The sequence below is a fragment of the Zonotrichia leucophrys genome, chromosome 1 (assembly GCF_028769735.1).
Source record: "Zonotrichia leucophrys gambelii isolate GWCS_2022_RI chromosome 1, RI_Zleu_2.0, whole genome shotgun sequence".
Classification (NCBI taxonomy): domain Eukaryota; kingdom Metazoa; phylum Chordata; class Aves; order Passeriformes; family Passerellidae; genus Zonotrichia; species Zonotrichia leucophrys.
In genome coordinates, this window is record NC_088169.1 from 5,659,988 (window position 1) to 5,679,796 (window position 19,809).

The following is a 19,809-nucleotide window of genomic DNA, read 5'->3' on the forward strand; positions in this document are numbered from 1 at the left end:
AGTCCACCAGGAACCACACAAGTATGGGCACAGGACAGGGGCTGCTTGCAAGGCACAGAACCCAGGGATAACCCCTGAAGGGAGCACAGCTCTCCCTGGAGGGATCTGCCCTCCCTTGGGAAGGAGTTTGCTTGGGTTACACTGCAGTAAAATGTTCTGGGGTTGGGCAGTTCAAGCTTTGCAGCACCAGTGCATGAGTTTATTTTCTGGGAAGGAACTTCCAGTCACCTGTGTGTCATCAAGGATGTGCTTGGTGTTTTATGAGGAATCACTCAGTCATGCAAAGCCAGGAGGATTAAAAACCAGTGAAGCCCTTTAATCACCCATTGGGGACTTTAATGTACAGAGTATCTCTCTGCTGCCTCTCAGCAGGTCTGCATTGCCTCAGGAGCCTGGCAGGGCAGAGAGCAGTGCCCAGGGCAGCAGTCAGAGTGCTGGTCCAGCTCCCTGCAGCCTGTGACAATGGCCCTGCACTCCTTTCTTGCACACCTCTTCCAGTGCCTCTTTTCCCTGCCAAGATCCACTACAAAACCTGCCCTAATAGCATCACAGAGTAGGGAGTTTCTGACATGAAAAAAATCACCATGTAGGCAGGCTAGTATCAGCCACTCCATCATTAAAATAAGGTGGGAAGTGCCCTGGAGCAGCAGTTGTGCTGATATTTGATGTGTGGGTAATAAAGGTTCCTCCACTTGATCATCCATGAGTGGAACTGAGGCTTTGCTGCAGCTCCCGTCTCTTCCCAAGTGCTCTGGAGAAAAAGCCCCTCAGCATTTCAAGTACTGAGGCTGGTTGATCAAAGAGCACAGGCTCTGAGGGCACTAAATTTTAAAGGAGAACAAAGCCTTTTGGGCATTTTTCCATTTAGACAGGAGCATTTGTCAAAGGAGGGCAAAAGAACTCAAATACAACTGCCAGACTTTCTGAGTTTCATTCAACTTTCAAGTTGAGCTGAGATTTTACTCCTGGTTTACAGAATCTGTCAAAACAGCATTTCTATACAAACTGATGGAGCTTTAATTGCAGCGTACTGGCACTGTAAGAGGCCTTAAAAAATAGGAGCTGCTTGAATCCAGAAATATTCTGAAACAAGAGGACTCAATTAATAATCTGAGAGCCTGGTACAATAGCTGATGAGAAAAACAGTTCTGCTTGCCCAGGACGTTCATCCAGAGCTGTTTGGATGAAACAAAGACTGTGATATTCCAAGCTGCTGCCTATTATTTCCCAGGAAATGTTGCAGATGCCTTGTGGGAAGCTCAGTGTGGGACTCACAGCAGCACTGTGAGTGTGAGTCAGGGGGATTAATCCTGCTCTGCTCTTCATTCCAGCTGCAGAAACAGAAAAGTGAAGGTCTGACCACCGGCAGTACCGAAAAGTGAGAGGAAACAGCCTTTGAACAAATAAACCACAAGCCTTGAGGCTGCCCTGCTTTGAGAAATGCTCCATTAGCCAAGCAGAGGTGGTGGCTACATCAAAATCCAAGTGGGACCATGCAGGGAGAGATGGACCCACAGCCTGCAGCTTCCTCACAGAGATGCTGCTGCCGTCGGACACCGCGGGCTCCCAGACTCCTGAATTCCCTCTACAGGCTCTGAATTCCCACCACAGCCTCCTGGCAGGATTCTCCAGGCTCCAACATTCCCACCACAGCCTCCTGGCAGGATTCCCCAGGCTCCAGTATTCCCATCACAGCCTCCTGGCAGGATTCTCCCTGTGGACACTGCTCAGGCTGCAGCACAGCTCCATCCTTCAGCAGATCTGCCTTCCTGGTGACCCAGCTGCCCACAGTCTGTAGAGACAAATCAGAGTTTAGCCAAGGAGCCTTTTCTGGGACATGATCCCCTGGCACCAGGGGTTGTTTTAGTCAAGATATTCTCTGTATGTGTACAGCAGGATGCTAATTACAGCATAGCTCACCAGATGCTTATACACTGACAAGGGTCCAGGCATGCATTTTTGTTTGCCTGGTAGGCCCTAATGACATATTTCTCCTCATTATTCTCTGAATTTTATAGTGTTCACAGTACATTCAGAAGCCCAACATAGTGGATGCAATTTTCTTTTTGTTTTTTTTCTACATTAGAAGAAATCAGAAGAAACCTTTGTGAGTTTGCAGGGTGGTTTTGCGGCCTGGTACAGCTGGACACCATGGGATCCTTCAGCATGAGCAAAGAAGGGAGCACAAAGCTAAAAAACCTCGGTGCAAACACACATTTTTATCCTTGTTGATGCAAAAAAAAAAAAAACCAACAAGAGACACCTTCAAAGATGTACAGATTTTTTTTTTTTTAACTTTTAAACCGATCTGCTAAATAATATATTCTTCTACAGAAATGGGTGTTATTGCTTCATTTTGTGTATGTGTTCACATGAGAAGAGTCCATGAGAGACCACAAATAATGAGTACAAGGGAAGGGGCTTGGGGAGGGGAGGGATGGTTTTCCTTGGAGGAGAAGCCTTGGAATTATTCCTGTGGTACATCATGGAAAGCCTTGGAATTATTCCTGTGGTACATCATGGAAACCCTGGATGGTTTAGTGCTGGTTGGGAGCCAAGCTGTGCCCAGGTGTTGCAGCAGTGAGAGCAGACAGCGCTGGGATTGATTACTGGGCACCACCTCACCAAAGGGAAGGGTGGAATAAACCCCCCCCAGGAATCAAGCCACAGCCATGCTGCTCACCTGGTCTCTTCCACCTGGGAAAAGTGTTTTTTTCTGAGGGTTTCAGGCCCTACCATGGTGTGGGAGCAGAGATCTCCCACACTGGCAGTCTGTCCTGGTTCAGAGCAAATTTGGGAGAGAATCCCCAAAGGGGCTCTTTTATTAAAGTAGATTCAATCGGCCCCTCCCCACAACCGGTCCGGGAGAAAATACCTCCTTGGAGAAAAGTGGAAAAAACCTGTTTATTAAACAATAAAACCTAAGCAATATTAAACAATAAAACCCCTTGCTGCCCTAAAAGAGATGACAAACTCAGAAAGTCCCTCCATGGGCTGTAGCTCAGCTCGCTCAGTCTCTTAGTGATGGAAATGTCGCAGGCCCGGCCCGGCCCCGTGGGCCTCAGGTGCAGCTGCCGGTGCTTCCCTGGGTCTTCAGGCCAGGGCAGGTTTAAACAGCTCCAAAGAAAAGGGAAAAACCACAGTACAGGAACTTCTTTGCTTCAGCTAGCTAAACTAAAAGAAAAGGAGAGCTCTGTCCTGCTGTCTGTCCATCCGCAGACAGCACAGGCCAGGAGCAGGAATGTGGAGGAGTGAGTGCAGTGCCTGAACACAAACTGCAGCTTCTTCTCTCCCCCTTCACTCTCTGGAACACATCTTAAAGGTGAAAAACTTATTATTCAGCATAGACAGAGCGAGACAATTGGAGATAAAAGCATCATATAGTCAACCCAGGACACAGTCACAGGCATGGACATTGCTCAGGTTCCCCTTGTTCCCCCAGCTCTGTAAATCCCAAAGCTGCAGCTGTTTTGTCAGAGGGATGAGCAGAATGGGGAAAATCCTTTTCCCCATGGCCCTGGAAACACTTCAGGCAGCTCAGCCTCTCTGGCATATCTCTGGTACCAGCCCTGAACAGCAAATCCTGCCTCCTGCCCTGGAAATTCAGATAGTTCTCCTCTTGTTTCTGCACATCAATCCTGAGTTTATCTCTCATTTCTCCCCCAGCACCATTTCCTGTGTTTGGTCTCTTTCATTAACACATAAATTGTGTTATTGCAGTTACTCTCCAATATCTCAGGGAGATCCAAATTACTCCAAAACTTCCATCTCTCTACTCTGTTCCTACCAGAGACCCAGGACTCACAGCTGGTTCTGTCTGCTGGTGCCTCCTCCTTTAAACAGCTTTTTGTGTGTGGTTTTGGGCTTTCTGCTGCAAACTGGAAAGGGCTCTGATCCCTGGATTTGAACAGATCCCAAGGGAAATGGAAAGATCCAAGCCCAGGGTCAGCTCCAACTCACACAGAATCTTCATGAATGGATGAACTACACCCTAGTTTTGATTAACCTCAGACTTCTGATACTTGAAGGTAGAATCTGATTTATGTGGTGTGAGAGACAATTGCTCACTTTGAAAATTTAAAGAGGTTTATTAAAAATACAAAAAAGGACTACATAAGGAAAAAACTGCAGCACTGGGAACTGCCCCTCATGCACACCACATCCCCAGTTCATCTTCAAGATGGATGCTCAGGCTTTTATACCCCTGGGGGCTGCATCAGCCAGCCCTGGCCCCTCCAAAGTCTGTCAGTCAGCTCTTCTGTGCCATTTATCAGTGCAGACTGCTTTCTTGTAACTGGATTGGAGGGCAGCTGTTGCCATGCCCCAGTGACAAGCTCTTCCATTCCCAGCTGCCCCATGCCAGGGACGCCTGTGCAGCTTCTTCTGCTTGTCCTAGACAGCCCAGGCTGATGGCAACAATACAGAGAGGGGGGAAAGGGAACTGTGGGGAGAACAGAGGACATCTAAACTACAATAACATAACTATGCATCACTAAAGCTTTTCTTAATATTCACACAATAGTTATCTTTTAATTGTGAGAGCCAGTCCTCTCATTATGCATCTACAACATGTGGTTTGTGCCCTTTTTCTTTCCTCAATCTTGTAATCCAAAGTACGTTCCCAGATTGTTCCTCTGTGGGATTCTTCACCACTTTTGCACAAGTAAATGGAATTTGCCATCTCCATTCAGGCAGATTTCTGTCCCAGGGCAGATGGATGACCTGTGCAGGAGCCATCAACAATTGCTCAGGCCTTGCCAGCTCCTGCACTGAGCTGCTCACAGCAGATGAGAAAAGCTGCTGTGCAAACTTCACTGCCCCCTCCTCCCACCAAAACTTCCTGAGAGTTAGATCCTTACAGGAAGTTTTGTTTCAGCTGGAAGGGTTTTCTCTAACCACAAACCCTAATCCAGCAATTATTTATGCATCTGCTTCGCTCCCTACAGTCCTGGCACAAAGGAGCTTCTTCCTTGGCTTTCTCTGACTGAAGGATTTTTGGGAATTGATGGTTTGTTTTGGCCTGCAACATTTTTAGGAGCAACCAAAAAAACCCCTGTTTACTGGAGAGAGATGAACAAAAGACGTTGATGGAATCCTGCTGAATATTTTGGAGCTGCATCAGAAATGTGGGAAAAGGGAATGCAGCCCATCCTCAGGGCTGCAGCAGTGGCTGCGGTGATGCTGTCATGGGCTGTGAGGGTTTTTGAAAGAACAGGCAACACCCAGGCTGCTTTCACAGGCAGCTGTAAAATAAAAAAAAAAAAAAATGCAATCACAACGAGCTGATGGTATAAATGGGAATACCACAGTATTTTTTTTTAAATCTCATTTGTCTTTGTAATATTAGATTTCTATGAGACAGTCCTCCCAAGATATGTTTAACCAAGGGAAATGCAAGGCATTCTTTCATAATTCTAGTTTCTTATGCTTTTCCCACAATATTTAACATTGTGATTCATATGCTAATTAAAGGATTTGAGAATCTCAGGCAATCAGCCCATTAAAATGTCACACATTTTCAAGGTGACATTTTAAAACCAGACTCAGCATGAGAATGAAATTTTTTTGAGGCAGGGAGACAGATGTCTGAGTGTGATTTAATCTTTTCTCCCCCTGTTCCAATGACTTAAGAGTGGGTTTTGTGTCTCAGTGTTGTTTCTGCTTACTGTAGGTGTCTTACAGAGAATTTTCTTGACCTGTTGCAGCTTTCAGCATCATGACAGTGCCAGGTGCTCCCCAGCCTTGCACTGCTGTCCTAGACTTGTGATCAAAGCTGAACATGAAATGGGTTATAACAATCCCACACCATTTATCCTGGGAAACTAATGATGAGCTCTGGGATTTTACTTCTTTAAAAAAAAAAAAAAAAAAAAAAAAAAAAAAAAAAAAAAAAAAAGCTGTGAGATCCCACAGCCCATTATTCTGTGTTTTATTATGGTTTGATAATCAGATCAAACTGAGGCTGCATGTGTTGGGAGGGGAACAGCTTTTTAAAAATGGGAGTGCCCCCACAGCAGCCAATTTACAAGGGAGGTTTAGTGTCTGTTCATACAGGAGCCATGTAATGCCACAGGAGTGTCTGTGCATGGAAATTGTTCATCTCAGAGCTGCTCTGAGCAGCAATAACAGCATCTGCCCCATGTGGGAGTTTGAGCCTGTCAGGAGAAGCACTGCCATGCACTGTTCAATTTTCCCATTTTAACAACAAGTTTTTGCTGCAAACTTCTCTCTAAAAACATCTGAAGAGCAAGTTTACCTTCATGCCTGGTTGTTGGGATCTCTCACTGGTCAGAGGGACCCCAAGAAAAGTTGGAAAGTCTCTTTTACCAGCCTGGTAGTCAAAGAAGGAGTCAGAGCTCTTCATTTCTCAGTCTCAAGGTTGTTTATTGTATCTTATCTATAATTTTTTTTCTCCTGCCCTGCCGAGGTCCATCCAGCAGGACAGTTCCAGGCACTCTGCCTGCCCCCGGGGTGGTATGTCTTTATACTGAAAACTACGTGTACAATGTTTACAATTACTTTCCAATACCTATCACCTATGTTAGACAGTGAGCTTCTACTCTAAACCAATCTGTGAGTGCCAACATCACAGCAGAAGATGGAGGCCAAGAAGAAAAAGGAGAAAGGCTGGACACACCCAGATCCCTCCATCTTGCCTCCTGAACCCCTGTTACAAAAACCCCAAAATCTACTTTTCCACCCTGTGATAACTTCACTATTATTTTACTTAAACTGTTGTGGCTTGCAGATCTTCATCTAAGGTTGGTAATTTGCTCCATGGGTCATAATCAAAACCACAGGGGCACCTTGGACTCTGTGCCAGGGTCTTTGAGCCCCCTGGCAGGAGTCTTGACTGCTCAGGAAAGCCAGAGGGATGTCCGTGGTCCTGACACCTGGTCTGTGGGATTAAAAATAGGACCTTGTAGGTCTATGTGTGAATGCTGTGATGGCAAAAAAGCCCCAGTGTTAGGAAAATTAATCCACAAACACCAGAGGTTTATGTCCAAAAAGGAGACAGAGGAGTCCTTTTACTTTATTGGAATAAAGGAAGAGGCCATGGGGCATTCCCCTGGGATCTGTCAGATTTTTGGAGGATGCAGCCTCCTTTTTATCCCAATTTCCCAGCTGTATTTCCCTTCTGTCTTTCCCCATTGGCTGAGGTACTTGAGAGGCACAGACTGCCCAGAATGCCTGATACCAGAGGTTTCCCTCTAATGTATAACCATCCCTTTTAATTTTTAATTCTTATGGAATTTAGGGGGTTTTCTTCCCCATTTTTTCCTTCATTTTCTATGTCAAATTTCATTTATCAGCAAACTTGAAGTTTATTTGTAAAAGCAAAATATCTTTTTCCATTCATCAATCAGTAGAATCCTTCTCATTGTTCATCTCCCAGTGCTAGTTTTATCTACCAGGTTGTTTGTAAAGACAAATCTGCTATTCCTCTCACCAGTAAATCATAATAATAAATTTAATAATCTGCCACTGTCTTCAAATCCCTTCTAGAATGAGTCAGCAAGCCAGGGCTTCCGTCTCCTTTCAAACAATCCACATTTGTAAAGCACCTTGTGGTTTTTTGGATGCAAAACCCAACAATTCCCATTACCAGAAAATAAAAACTTGTGGCCAACCCCACTTTTTGGATGTCCCCATAAAGGAAGGAGCTGTAACCAACAGGTCAGACACTGAGGTGCAGCAAATCTGGCTCCTGCCTAGTGAGAAATCAAACTCACAGACATAGAAAAGCTTTCTGGCTATTTTGGCAGGCAGTCAGGAATCACAGGTGTACTCAGGCACAAGCACACACAGAAAGCAGCTATCTGCAGACAATTTTGTAACACCACTCTTGGCTCTGTTGCAAGACAAACTTAGAACCAGGAGGGTTTGGAAAGTGCAGACCGGCGCTGTCGCAGCCAACGTTTGCTGTAAAGTCTCTGAGGAAAAATCTGCTTTCCAAACTGTGTGGAAGCACAGTTACAGCCTGGCTGGCAGACCCAGCAGATCCTCGGCCCTCAAGCTCCAAACTGACAGGGACTTGGAGCAGCTCTGTCATTTTATACAAAATAAAACCAAAAAAAACCTTGTTCTCTTGTTCTCAGCCCACTGATGGTACTCTGGGCTCAAGACAGCTGGGACACACTCCAGGCTGGAAAATGGCATTGGAAAATCAACACAAAACCACATAAATCTTGCTCAAATTTGTGTGCCCAAGCCATGCCTTCTGGAATGCCCAGCTAGCAGCTGCCCTGGGTAAGCCCTGGGAGCCAATTTGTGCCTCAGTGCTGCTGCTGCCTCTCTAGGGCTGGCCAAAATTACAGCTTGTTATTCAGGGCATTGCCAAAACACTCCTTAAGCACCAGCAGGCTTGGGAGGAAGGTAGAAAGAATTCCCTTTTGATGAGCAAATTCCCCACCAAAAAACCCCAAAAGCCCAAAAACCAGTACAAACTTGAAAGCCTGAAATTTCATTTTCTTTACTGAGCAAGCCCCAGCTAAATGAAATGAGCATTCAGAACAGTGCTTATGTGTTTGAATTATTATTTCCCTTCCAAAAAAAAATTAATTTCAGGCAGAGTTATATTAAAAAAACAAACTCCTTACATGCCTGTTAGAAGGTTTTTCCACCATTTCTGGCTGGTTTATTTGGGTATCACAGTACATGGCACAGACCTCTTTCCTGTTAGTTTCAGCCACTCTCTTTTTGAGGAAGTTTGTTTTAATTAGTTTTTCATGGCAGTTTTCTGCAATCAGTTCTGGAATATACTACTACAGGCAAGAATTAGTTAATTAGATTATAAATATTATACTTTAATACTTAATTTCTATTCCCTGTCTCCTTTTGGGGGAGGGGGGTTACCTCTGGCAATGATGCTTTTTCAGTTTCTCATTTGAAAGAGTAAGTGGTGAAAGGACAGTGGTTTTCAAGACATAAGGAGCAATCTGGTAGGTTCAAGCTGATCCACTGGAATTCTTCGTCTTGGTTTAATCCTTAGCCCACAATAGCTTGTTTGCCAGGCTTTGGAACAGCCATGGAAATTCATGGTTGGGGCTGGGATCCCTGGAGGGTGCTGGGCAGCAAAGACATGGATAGAGCACAGGGAGCTGTGCAGGCAGCAGGTTAAACACCCACCAAACCCTGCCCACACTGGGAATTTGGTGTTTCCCCAGTGGCAGCTGCCCTCCCATCACTCCCCAGAGCTGCCCAGGGCAACTGAACCCACTGGTGCCTCCAGGACTGGCCTCAGGGAGGGGATTTCTTATTGGGGAGTAGAGCTGAAGAAATGTGTTCCTAAAGGTTATGGGGTCACAGGTCTAAAAGATATATTCTAAAGGTTATAGGGTCACAGGTCTAAAAGAATATGTTCCTAAATGTTCTGGGGTCATAGGTGTAAAAGATATATTCCTAAAGGTTATGGGGTCACAGGTCTAAAAGAATATGTTCCTAAATGTTCTGGGGTCACAGGTCTAAAAGATATATTCCTAAATGGTATGGGATCATAGGTCTAAAAGATATATTCCTAAAGGTTTTGGGGTCACAAGTCTAAAAGATATATTCCTAAGTGTTATGGGGTCTAAACCACCATGTCCTCCTGACAGCTCACCAGGGCAGTGTGTGTCGTAAAGGATGATTTCATGTCTTCATTTCTTTTCTTCTTCATTTTTCTCCCCCTCACCCAAGATTTGATCCTCCTCGTCCTCCTGCCTGCTGTGTGTGTTGCCAAGGACAGATCTCCAGGGCAGTGACTCTTCCCAGCTCCTTTCCCTGCAGAGGACACTTCACCCATTTTAGGGTTGTTGAGTCAAGGCTGTGTCATCCAGAGCCAAGGAGATCCTGGCTTGTAATGGACAAAAAGTACAGGAATGTCCCCTTTATTTACAGTCTTTCATTTTATCCTCCCATCTGTGTCATTTCTCCACCCTGCAGGGTGATTTAATCCTTGACCTGTGCTCTAAGCTGCCTTTTCCACCCATGCAGGAAGCATCAGGTGCTGCCTGATGGCTGCAACTCCATAAAACAGAGCTAGGACAGCTCATCCACTGGCAACTGTATGCAAAAGGCAAGAAAAAATTGCATTTCTAAGCCTACATTTTTATTTATGTACTTATCTAACTGTTTCTACTGAAGAGAAAATTGTGAGCACTCAGCAGCTCCCACGGCTTTGAACTGCACTGAATTACAGACATTCACATGGCTTCATGTAGGTGTTCCACAAATCCAGGCATCTTTTGCATGAAAATACCTAAAATTAAATTGAAAAGGTTACAAGCTGATTAGTATTAAAAGCTTGCACCAGTTAGTATGGTGCAGCTCTTTCTTTCAAACATGAACTGTGCAGGCTAACTCAGAGTGTTTACTCCTTTCAATGCTGAGATCAAGTCCATTATTTCCAGTGCAACAACCTTGTGACACCTCTGAATTTATCTCCAGGACAAAGGTCTTTTCTCATCCCAGGAGAGACAATGATCACTCATTAACCAGGGAGACAATAATCACTCTGAGAGTCACATTGTACGTGCAGAGGGGTTCCATGGCGTGACTTGCAGGAGGAACTCAGAGTTTGCAGAGTGAGAATGGTGTTTGCAGACTGTAAAAGTGAATTACAACCTTTATTCACATTGACATTCTTTCAATAAAAGAACTCAGTCCTGTGCTTTGCTTCACAGATGGATTTATTACTCCATAGCGTGGGGTCAAAATCAAAGCCTGTTTGCCAGATGGGGTTTGCCTGAGGTTTTTAAATTTTATTTTTGAGCCTTTTTCAGAGACCAGCAAAAAGTTCATTTCACCACCTTGAGTCCTATCAAAATGTGCTCTCTGAATGTGCATTTACCCAGGGCAGTCTTCCTGAAGCTGCAGGCTGGTGCCTGCAAGAAGTGCCTGGAAAATGAGCTTGGCTGTGAGCACAGCAGGGCAGATGGAAGTGCCTGAATCAGCTCTGGGTGTGTGGCACTTGCTGCCCTTGCTGCCTGGGATACAGCCATGGATGCTCTGTGCTCTGGGGCTCCCTCTTCCTTCCTCCCTTGCCCAGAGGAGGAGGAGGAATCACTGTCTTGGGATTTCTGCTACTCAGAGTGACCCCAAGATGTGTTAGAAAGTCTCTTTTCCCAGCCTAGCTCTTGAAGAAGGAGTCAGAGCTCTTCATTTCTCAGTCTCAAGGTTGTTCCTTACCTATAAAATTCTTTCTCCTGTCCTGCCAAGGTCTGCTCAGCACGACAGTCCAGGCACTCTGCCTGCCCCCAGGGCGGTGTTATCTTTTTATACTAAAAACTACGTGTACAATGTTTTACAATTACTTTCCAATACCTATCACCTATGTTAGACACTGAGCTTCTCTTCTAAACCAATCTGTGAGTGCCAACATCACCCAGAAGATGGAGGCCAAGAAGAAGAAGAAGAAAGGCTGGACATGCCCAGATCCCTCCATCTTGTCCCCTGATCCCCCATACCAAAAACCCCAAAATCTACTTTTTCACCTTGTGATAAATTCACTATCATTCTGCTTAAACTTTCATGGCTTGTAATCCTTCATACAAGGTTGGTAATTGTTTTTTCCAAGGGCTAAATCAAAGGCACAAGGGTGCCTTGGACACTGCTGCCAAGCACCTGAATGAGGTCACCTGAACACCAGCTAAATGTCTCCATGCTGCTGGTGTGTTTCTCAAGTTGCAGTACAACCTTTAACAAAGGTTTGCACACTAATTTGCAGACCAGGCTCATTGGACAAAATCCCAGTTAGAGATTCATGGGTGCAGGAGGCCCAACAGGTGGATTCCTGCCTTGTGATGGCTGCAGGAAGGACATCAGGCATGGTTTTACCTCCTCCTGCCCAAACACAGCTTGGTTCACCAGCTGGCGTCAGCCCCAGCCATGTCCCACACTGCCCTAAGCTGAAACCTTTCATCTTCTCCACCATCTCATTTTTTCAGCATTATAGTATCAGCTACTCTACTCCATTAAGAGCCTCTATTGAGCCCATCTAAATGTATTCTCATGTAAGGAAAAGCAGCATAATAACAAGGATATGTATAAGAGCCTAACATTTCTTTTCATGCTGGTACATGCTGTTCACAAAGTCCCAGAAGAATATTAATGTCTGTCTCTACACAGGTGAAGGGAACTAATCATTTGAAAGGACTCCCCATCTTTGAGGGCTGTTTCATTTCATTATCCCTTCACAGAACACATTGAAATCCTTCACATGACACCCACATCAGTCTCCCCACTCCCAGCTGCACAAGCACTGCTCTAAAGAATTGCCAAGGGAGGATCAAAGAAGAAAATTACACAAAATTTTCAGATTATTTTTATCCCCGAGGAGTTAGCGGGGTGGAGAGGATAATAACCACTTTTCTCAGTGATTACATGGTGCTGGCAGTAAATTTTGCAACTATCAAAAGCTACTGATCACTTCCAACACCTCTGCCAGGAATATGAATCCATAAGAAATGTACATCAGCCACCCAGCCCTGAGTGGTTCCACAGGCAGAGCCACCAGAAAGACAAAAAAAATGCCCTAAAACCACAGCAGCTGAAATGGAGCCACAGCTCACCCCGTCTGTGTGACAGTGTTCACAGGGGTTTTTGGGTGAGGGAAGAGATGAGGATCTGACTCCATGTTTCAGAAGGCTTGATTTATTATTTTATGATATATATTACATTAAAACTATACTAAAAGAATAGAAGAAAGGATTTCATCAGAAGGCTAGCTAAGAATAGAAAAAGAAGGAATCATAACAAAGGCTTCTGTCACAGACAGAAAGTCCGAGCTGACTGTGATTGGCCATTAATTAGAAACAACCACATGAGACCAATCCCAGATGCTCCTGTTGCATTCCACAGCAGCAGATAATCATTGTTTACATTTTGTTCCTGAGGCCTTTCAGCTTCTCAGGAGGAAAAATCCTAAGGAAAGGATTTTCATAAAACATGTCTGCCAAACTCTCAACACTGCGTCCACCATGAAGTTTTTCCAGTATTTTCTCCCTCCATATCAAGCAGATATTTACCAGTTGGCAATTTTACAATAATCACAGATGTGATTATTATTATTCATAGTGAAGGTCTCTGGTGTGAATCATCCCAAATGGGTTTGGCCCAAGCTGCAACTCTGACCTCAAATCTGAGACTAAATCTCTCAAATCTAAACCCTGCTCCTTCAGTCTGGCTCTAGCAGCACTTCCACAGTGCTGATCCACACGGCTCCACAGAACTGTCACATTGCTCTGGGAGCCTCTCAGTCTAAAATTCATCCATCTTTCTCCAGGGGACAGATCCCTGCCAGGATAAGATGGGAATGGCTGTCTCCTTTTCCTGGGAGAAGTTAGAGCAGATGATATTAATTTTATTTCCACTTCCAATCCTGCATGTTGCTTTCTCTGCGAGAAGGCCTCAAACCATGGTAGCTCCAAACTGCTGAGCAGGCTGCAGGTGGGAAGTGAAGCACAGTTCCTGCCTCAAGGAGCTGACCACATAACCCAAAAAGGGGCATTAATTTCAGGGCTGCACTGCATGCTGTTAAAAATAAGAAGTTTGACTAGGCCAATATTCAAGCAGCAATGAATTTATTAATTAATATGGTAAAGTATGAGCAATACAGCGCTGGGTACAGTGGGGGAAGTTTTCCCTCCAACTGCACACCAATAGTTGAGGCTTACAGGTATTTATAGGGGTACTCATGAGCTTTCTCAGCAGTTTCTATTCCAAACTTTTACTCATCAGCAGTTTCTCTTCCCAATTTTTAAGTCACAGTTCTGTACACTATTGTGATTTAGTTTTTCTCAGGATGTATCCCAAAATACAAACTCCTCCTCCCACCTCAGTCCTTGTGCAGGTCCTGCTCTGAAGCTCTGGGTGAACACAGTGCTGATCATCTGGGAGAGAAGTCAGGAAAGTCACCAGCATGAAGAACCCAAGCAGTAAAACACTAATTACACTCCTCCAGAAAGAAGTTGCCAGTGCAAAGCCATTTGCACTTTTTTTGTTTGTTTTTTTTTGGGGGGGGGGTGGGTTGGTTGTTGGGTTTTTTTTGGCTGAAGTTTCTTGCTTGGCCTGTGGCAGCGGCAGTGATGGCCCCAGTTTGTTTCTCCTGTTGTAGCTCAGGAATGATTTTCTGATTGGACAACTCCTCCCCATGGCAGGGTGTGCAGGGACTGATGCAGCTCCTCTACAGACAGACAGACAGACAGACAAACAGACAGAATCCTTCTAGGAAACTCTACAGAGGGGCTCTGCTCACTTCCCAGAGGCTGAAACCTCAGCTCCAGGAAGACTTTCCCTTCCTGCCCTAGATCCCTGTGTTCCCCTCTGATGAATTTAAACCAGCATAATTTAGATACGGTTTCCTCATGAATTAGTCATTTTATTGTAAGTGGATGAGCTGAGTTGGGAACACTGTGCTCAGCCCAGCTGAGTACCAGGAGCCCATTGAACTCACAAAGCAAAGAACCCTGGCAGCCTCTGCCATCCCCAGGAAAGGCTTTTTCTTTTCATGGGGTGTGCTTTACTCATCACATGTGATTTCCCTGGAAATCAGTGCCCAGTGCTGCCTGGGAGCAGGGCAGAGTGTCACCACAGGTCACTGCCACTCTCAGGTGAGTCAGAGCTGGGTAATTCAGTGCCCACAGGGTGGTGCAGCCCTGTCTGCTCCAAGAGGAGCTGGCTTTGCTCTGTCAAGGTTAAAAAGGAGCAGTTGGTGCTCACTAGATCTAAATTCCCTTTTTTTTAGGTTTGGAAGGGCTGAGTCAGGCTGAGCTGGGGGGCTGTGTGTGTGTGGGTGTGTTGTCACCTTAATGCAAAGCTCCCATACCTTCTCAGTGATTTCTCATGGGCACCTCCTCTCAGCACAAACAACAAACTCCAATTCTCTCCTCACCCAGCTAACCCACTCTTTTATAGCACTCATCCTCACTGGACACAGCTGTGGCCTGTTAAGAGCAGGCCTGTTCCTGATCTTTGGTGATTAGTGCAGCTGCAGCTCCTCAGGGGTGAGATTACCTTCTGCACAATCTTTATTTTCTCACATTCTGTCCCCCCACATGTGTGGTGTGCTGCAGGTGGACAGGAGCTCTCTCTGGGCAGGGTTTGGCAGCTCAGTGCTGCAAACTGGGGGCTCCCCCAGCTCTGGAGCAAAGCCTGAGGGCAGCTGGGCTTCTCTGGCATCAATGTCCCCCATGGCTTAGAGATGGCCAGGGTGGGATCAGCTCCCAGGGACACCCCCTGCCTCTTGTCCAGGGGCAGGAAAACACCACAGAATCACTGAACAGGTTGAGAGAAATAGTGGATTTGTCTTTACAAACAAGCTGTGGGTCTGCTGGTTGATAAAACCAGCATTGGGAGATAAAAGAAACAATGGGAAGGATTCCACTGATTGATGAATAGAAAAAGATCTTTGCTTTTACAAATAAACTTTAGGTTTGCTGATAAATGAAATTAGACACTGAGAGGTGAAAGAAACAATGGGGAAGACAAAACCCTAAATTCCATAAGAATTAAAAATGAAAAAGGAGGGTTATACATTAGAGGGAAATCTCTGGTATCAGGCATTCTGGGCAGTGTGTGTGTTTGTGTGTGTGTCAGGACTGTTGGGTGACAGCCACAAGATTCTGTGAAGTTGAGTGCTTGGCAGATTCAGTTTAGATATACTGTAATATAATGAAATATAGTATAGAATAATATAGTATAATAAAGTAATTAATTAGCCTTCTGATAAGATGGAGTCCTCATCATCATTCCTCTTTCGTCGGGGGTGAAAATACCCACTGTAGCTATGATTAATTCACACATGGATTTATTTCCCTTCTGGTACCTCCACAACGCTGCTGGGTTTCCCAGAAAGCACAACAAAATCTGAGAGTGAAAAAAACCCTCTTGCTTTTTCATTTAATCAACTTGTTTCCAGTGCCTTCCTGAATATACCTGTGGTGGTGTTTGCAGGGTCCCCAGGATGAGGGAAGAGATGAGAATCTTGACTCCATGTTTCAGAAGGCTGATATTATATTATATTATATTATATTATATTATATTATATTATATTATATTATATTATATTATATTATATTATATTATATTATATTATATATTAAAACTATACTAAAAGAAAAAAGAAAGAAGACATCAGAAAGCTAGCAAAGAAAAAAAATGAATAATAAAATCTTGTAGCTGACCAGAGTCTCAACACAGCTAGACCTGTGATTGGTCATCAAGTAGAAACAATCCACGTGAGACCAATCAAAGATGCACCTGTTGGTAAACCATCTCCAGACTACATTCCACAGCCATTAAATAGTTATTATTTACATTTCTTTCTGAAGCCTCTCAGCTTCTCAGGAGAAAAATCCTAGCAAAAATATTTTTCAAAAAATATGTCATATACCCATTGCTTTTTTACAGGAAATGAAAATGGAGCAGCAGCTTCTCCATGCCTGACACATCCAAACAGAGCTGCTAAACCTGAGTGCTCTGAGTGCTCAGGGGTCTCTGCTGGTGAAACAGGAGGATTTCCCTCTTTTTATGTTTTCTTTTTATTGTAGATTGTACCTGTGCTGATACTTCCTCCTGGCTGGTCCATGGAGAGGAGAGAAGGGACAGAGCTTGATTTGATATGACTGCTTTTGACCAAAAATCTTTCAAATCTTATTTGGGTGGCTTTACACTGAGCAGAGGGATCACTGGGGTCTTTTGCTCTAATTTGCCATGGTTCTGGTTTTGTTGCTTTGTTGGGGTTATTTTGTCACTTTGGGGTTTTGGAGACCTTTTTATGTTTTTAATGAAGGTGGTAGCAATAGAGGGAAAAGGCTTAAATCCAATTTTAAGGCTTAAATTCAATTTTATGATGTAATGACCAAAGTCCCTGTGCCTCTCTATTAAAACAAGCAGGTAAAAGTTTCTCTTCCCCCTAAAGAAACTCCCATAGATTCCAGGGAAGTTGAGAAGCACCTGCTGATTTATATTGCTCTTACTAGAAGTTGCATGCCACAGAACAGTTCTGCCTTGTTTACATAACAGAATTTCCCAGTAAAGCATTCCAGAAGTTCAGTACATGCAAATCTTAGAGACAGTGACTAAATCATTATTTCCTTGAAGATAAGAAGCTTTCACTTTTAAATGGCTTGTTTATTTCCTGAATACTGTTGGCTTTAGAGGCAATGATGAGTTATTACTTCAGGTAGAACTAAATGCATGTAGATAATAATATGAATTCTTCCACAGGCCAGGAAACAGGGAAAAAAACCCAGAGTAATATTGCTTTTAATTTGATATAGCTGGTGTGTCACATTCTGCCCTTCTTGAGCTTTGAAATATTAGAAAGCAAATGAAGCACTGCTATGTGAAATATTGCAGTGATAAAGGGGAAATGTCAGTGGAGACATCCAAGACATCCAGAACTACAAAAAACTAACCAGAATTTATATGGGATGCTGCCATCTTGACAAGATGCTGATGAGAAAATACAGTAACACAGCTCTTATTTAAGAGCACAAAACGCTGGTGGGCTGCAGCACAGCTGTAAAGGCAGTGGATCAAGCAGCAAGCCTGAAAACCTGCACAGATGGAATGCCAAAAATGGATGCTTTAATTGTGTTTTCACGTTGAATATTGTGTTTCATAACTGTCTCCCTCCTGTAGTCACTTCAGAAAGGATTAACAGCACAGCTACTTGTTTATACTGTGTTTTCTTTAACACAAGGCATGGAAAACTCCAAAGTGCCAACCTGTGCTGTTCTTGGACATTTCACAGGGCTGAGGCTGTCCCTTTGTCCCACAGAGGGTGAGGAAGTGAGGGCCATGTGCAGTATGCAGAATAATTCCTTTCCCAAGTACATATGCAGCTTAAGCCAAAGGGTGATATAACAGCAATATACAACACATGGTGAGGATCTGTTTTGTACTAAGAAAGAAGTTTGGGTCCATGAATAGTTGGGGTTTTTTGTTTGGTGAGGGGTTTCTTACATATATATATGTAATATATAATTATATATATTTATATATGGCTATCTTTATAGATATATTTATATCTATATATTTATTTATTTTATACATATATCCATATCTATCCATATCATTTTTTCCATATATCCATATAGATATGCATCTTTATCTCTCTCTAAATATGCATATTTATCCATATATATTTTATGCATATTTATTTTTATATATATTTGTGTGTATATATGTATATATTTCTATCTGTATGTATATATACATATATATACATGTATTATATATAATATATATACATATATATATACATGTGTATAATATATATGTGTGTGGTTTTTTATATATATACATACATATATACATATATATGTATATATATATACACACACACACATATATACATGTATATGTATATGTATATGTATGAGTAGGTCTGGCAGTCGAAAATCCAAATTTCCATGCCAGATAAAACTATTAAATTCTGATTATCCCTATGGCAACATGCAGAAACACTGCATCCTGCCTGCAGGTGTAAATGTGATAAATCTCAGACAGGTGAGGAACTGTACAAAGCTTTCCATGGGGATCTGGAGCCTGGCTGTTGACAGAAGCAGGGGAGGCTCCATGGCTGAGTTCAATTTGCTTCTCCCTGTATTTGTTTCATGCTGATTCTCTGGAGTTACTGCCTCCACCCAGCTATAAAGTTGTTTGAACTCAATGTTGAATTAAGCAACCAGCAGCACCCAACTCCCATTCCCAATGCCCTGACTCTAATAAATTTTCCAGAAGGTGTTCACAGCCAGGGCTATACTGGAACTGGTTAGGAAATGAGGGGCAGCCACTCCCCTGGATGTCCAGGTCATGCCCATGGGCACATCTACCTGTGCAAACACACCCATTACCTCTGTTATAGAACAGGAGAGGGGAAATAGAATATTGAAAGCAGTATTGTGTGCAGAAATGGGGGATAACCTGTGCAAATACATTTAAAATCAATATTTAATTCTCTTTCCAGCCTCTGCATCCACAGATATTGACAATTCACATTGTGCTTTCCCTCACCACACTCCAAGTCACCCTAGTCTGCTTTCTCACCAGGACTGATGGCAGCAGGGACAGGCAGTAAGTTAAACTCACAGGGTGTTTCCTCCTCAGATCAAAGCACTCTGCACAAGACAGTTCAGCAAAGAAAGCTGAGGCAGATTTTGGAGTGCACTGGAATTGGCAGCAACTTTTTATTAGCCTGGAGATAAAGCAACTGCATTGTATTGGGGTTTTTCTTTTTAAAGAAAGGAACATCTTTGTTTACAGTCATTTTTGTTTACAGAACAAGCTTGTTTTCAAAGTTTTCTTAAAAATGTAAGGACTGTTCCAAAGCATAGTTCTGGGCTGCATTTGATTAGGGCTCCTTCCTGCTTTGAAAGATAAAAGAGCATTCTGCTCAACTATGTGCTGCTCAAGGGGGTTTGGTGAAATCCCACCAATAGGAGTTGAAAGGATCTGTTTTGGTTTGAAATACTGAGGAAAAGCAACACCTTTCCCCCTACCTGCATTTTTAAAAGCTCCTTGGATTGTCAGTGCTCTGGAGAGAGGCAGGGGAGTTGCACAATCACCACAAAAAGCTCCAGTGCAGCGTGGGGTGAACTTCTGTGGCCTACAAATATTCCTGGAATGGTTTGAGGGTTTCCAGTCCTGCTATAAAACTACACCCTCACTGACCTATTCCCTTTTGCCAGGCACACAGACAGGCCTTGGTTCAAGTTCACAAAATAAACACAAGCAAGTGACTTCAGGTTTAACCACTAGAAATAAATAGTTCAAATTCCAGGGAAAGGAGTGTTGTCTTCCTCTCTGCAGCAGTGGTATCCA

At 43.6% G+C, this 19,809-nt stretch overlaps 1 protein-coding gene across 5 annotated transcripts in view; it reads left to right on the plus strand.

Annotated features, from left to right (window-relative positions):
- The window catches only part of PDE9A (phosphodiesterase 9A), a 57,875-nt gene extending 55,546 nt beyond the window's left edge, over positions 1-2,329 (plus strand). For 3 of the 5 annotated variants that reach the window (XM_064705865.1, XM_064705846.1, XM_064705875.1), the window contains one exon: positions 1,332-2,327. In XM_064705865.1, coding sequence (XP_064561935.1) covers positions 1,332-1,382 — 51 coding nt within the window. In that variant the 3' untranslated portion in view covers positions 1,383-2,327. Of the gene's footprint in view, positions 1-1,331 lie in introns of all 5 variants that reach the window. The other 2 variants (XM_064705838.1, XM_064705856.1) reach the window with 2 other exon arrangements.
- The last annotated feature ends 17,480 nt before the right edge of the window (positions 2,330-19,809 follow it).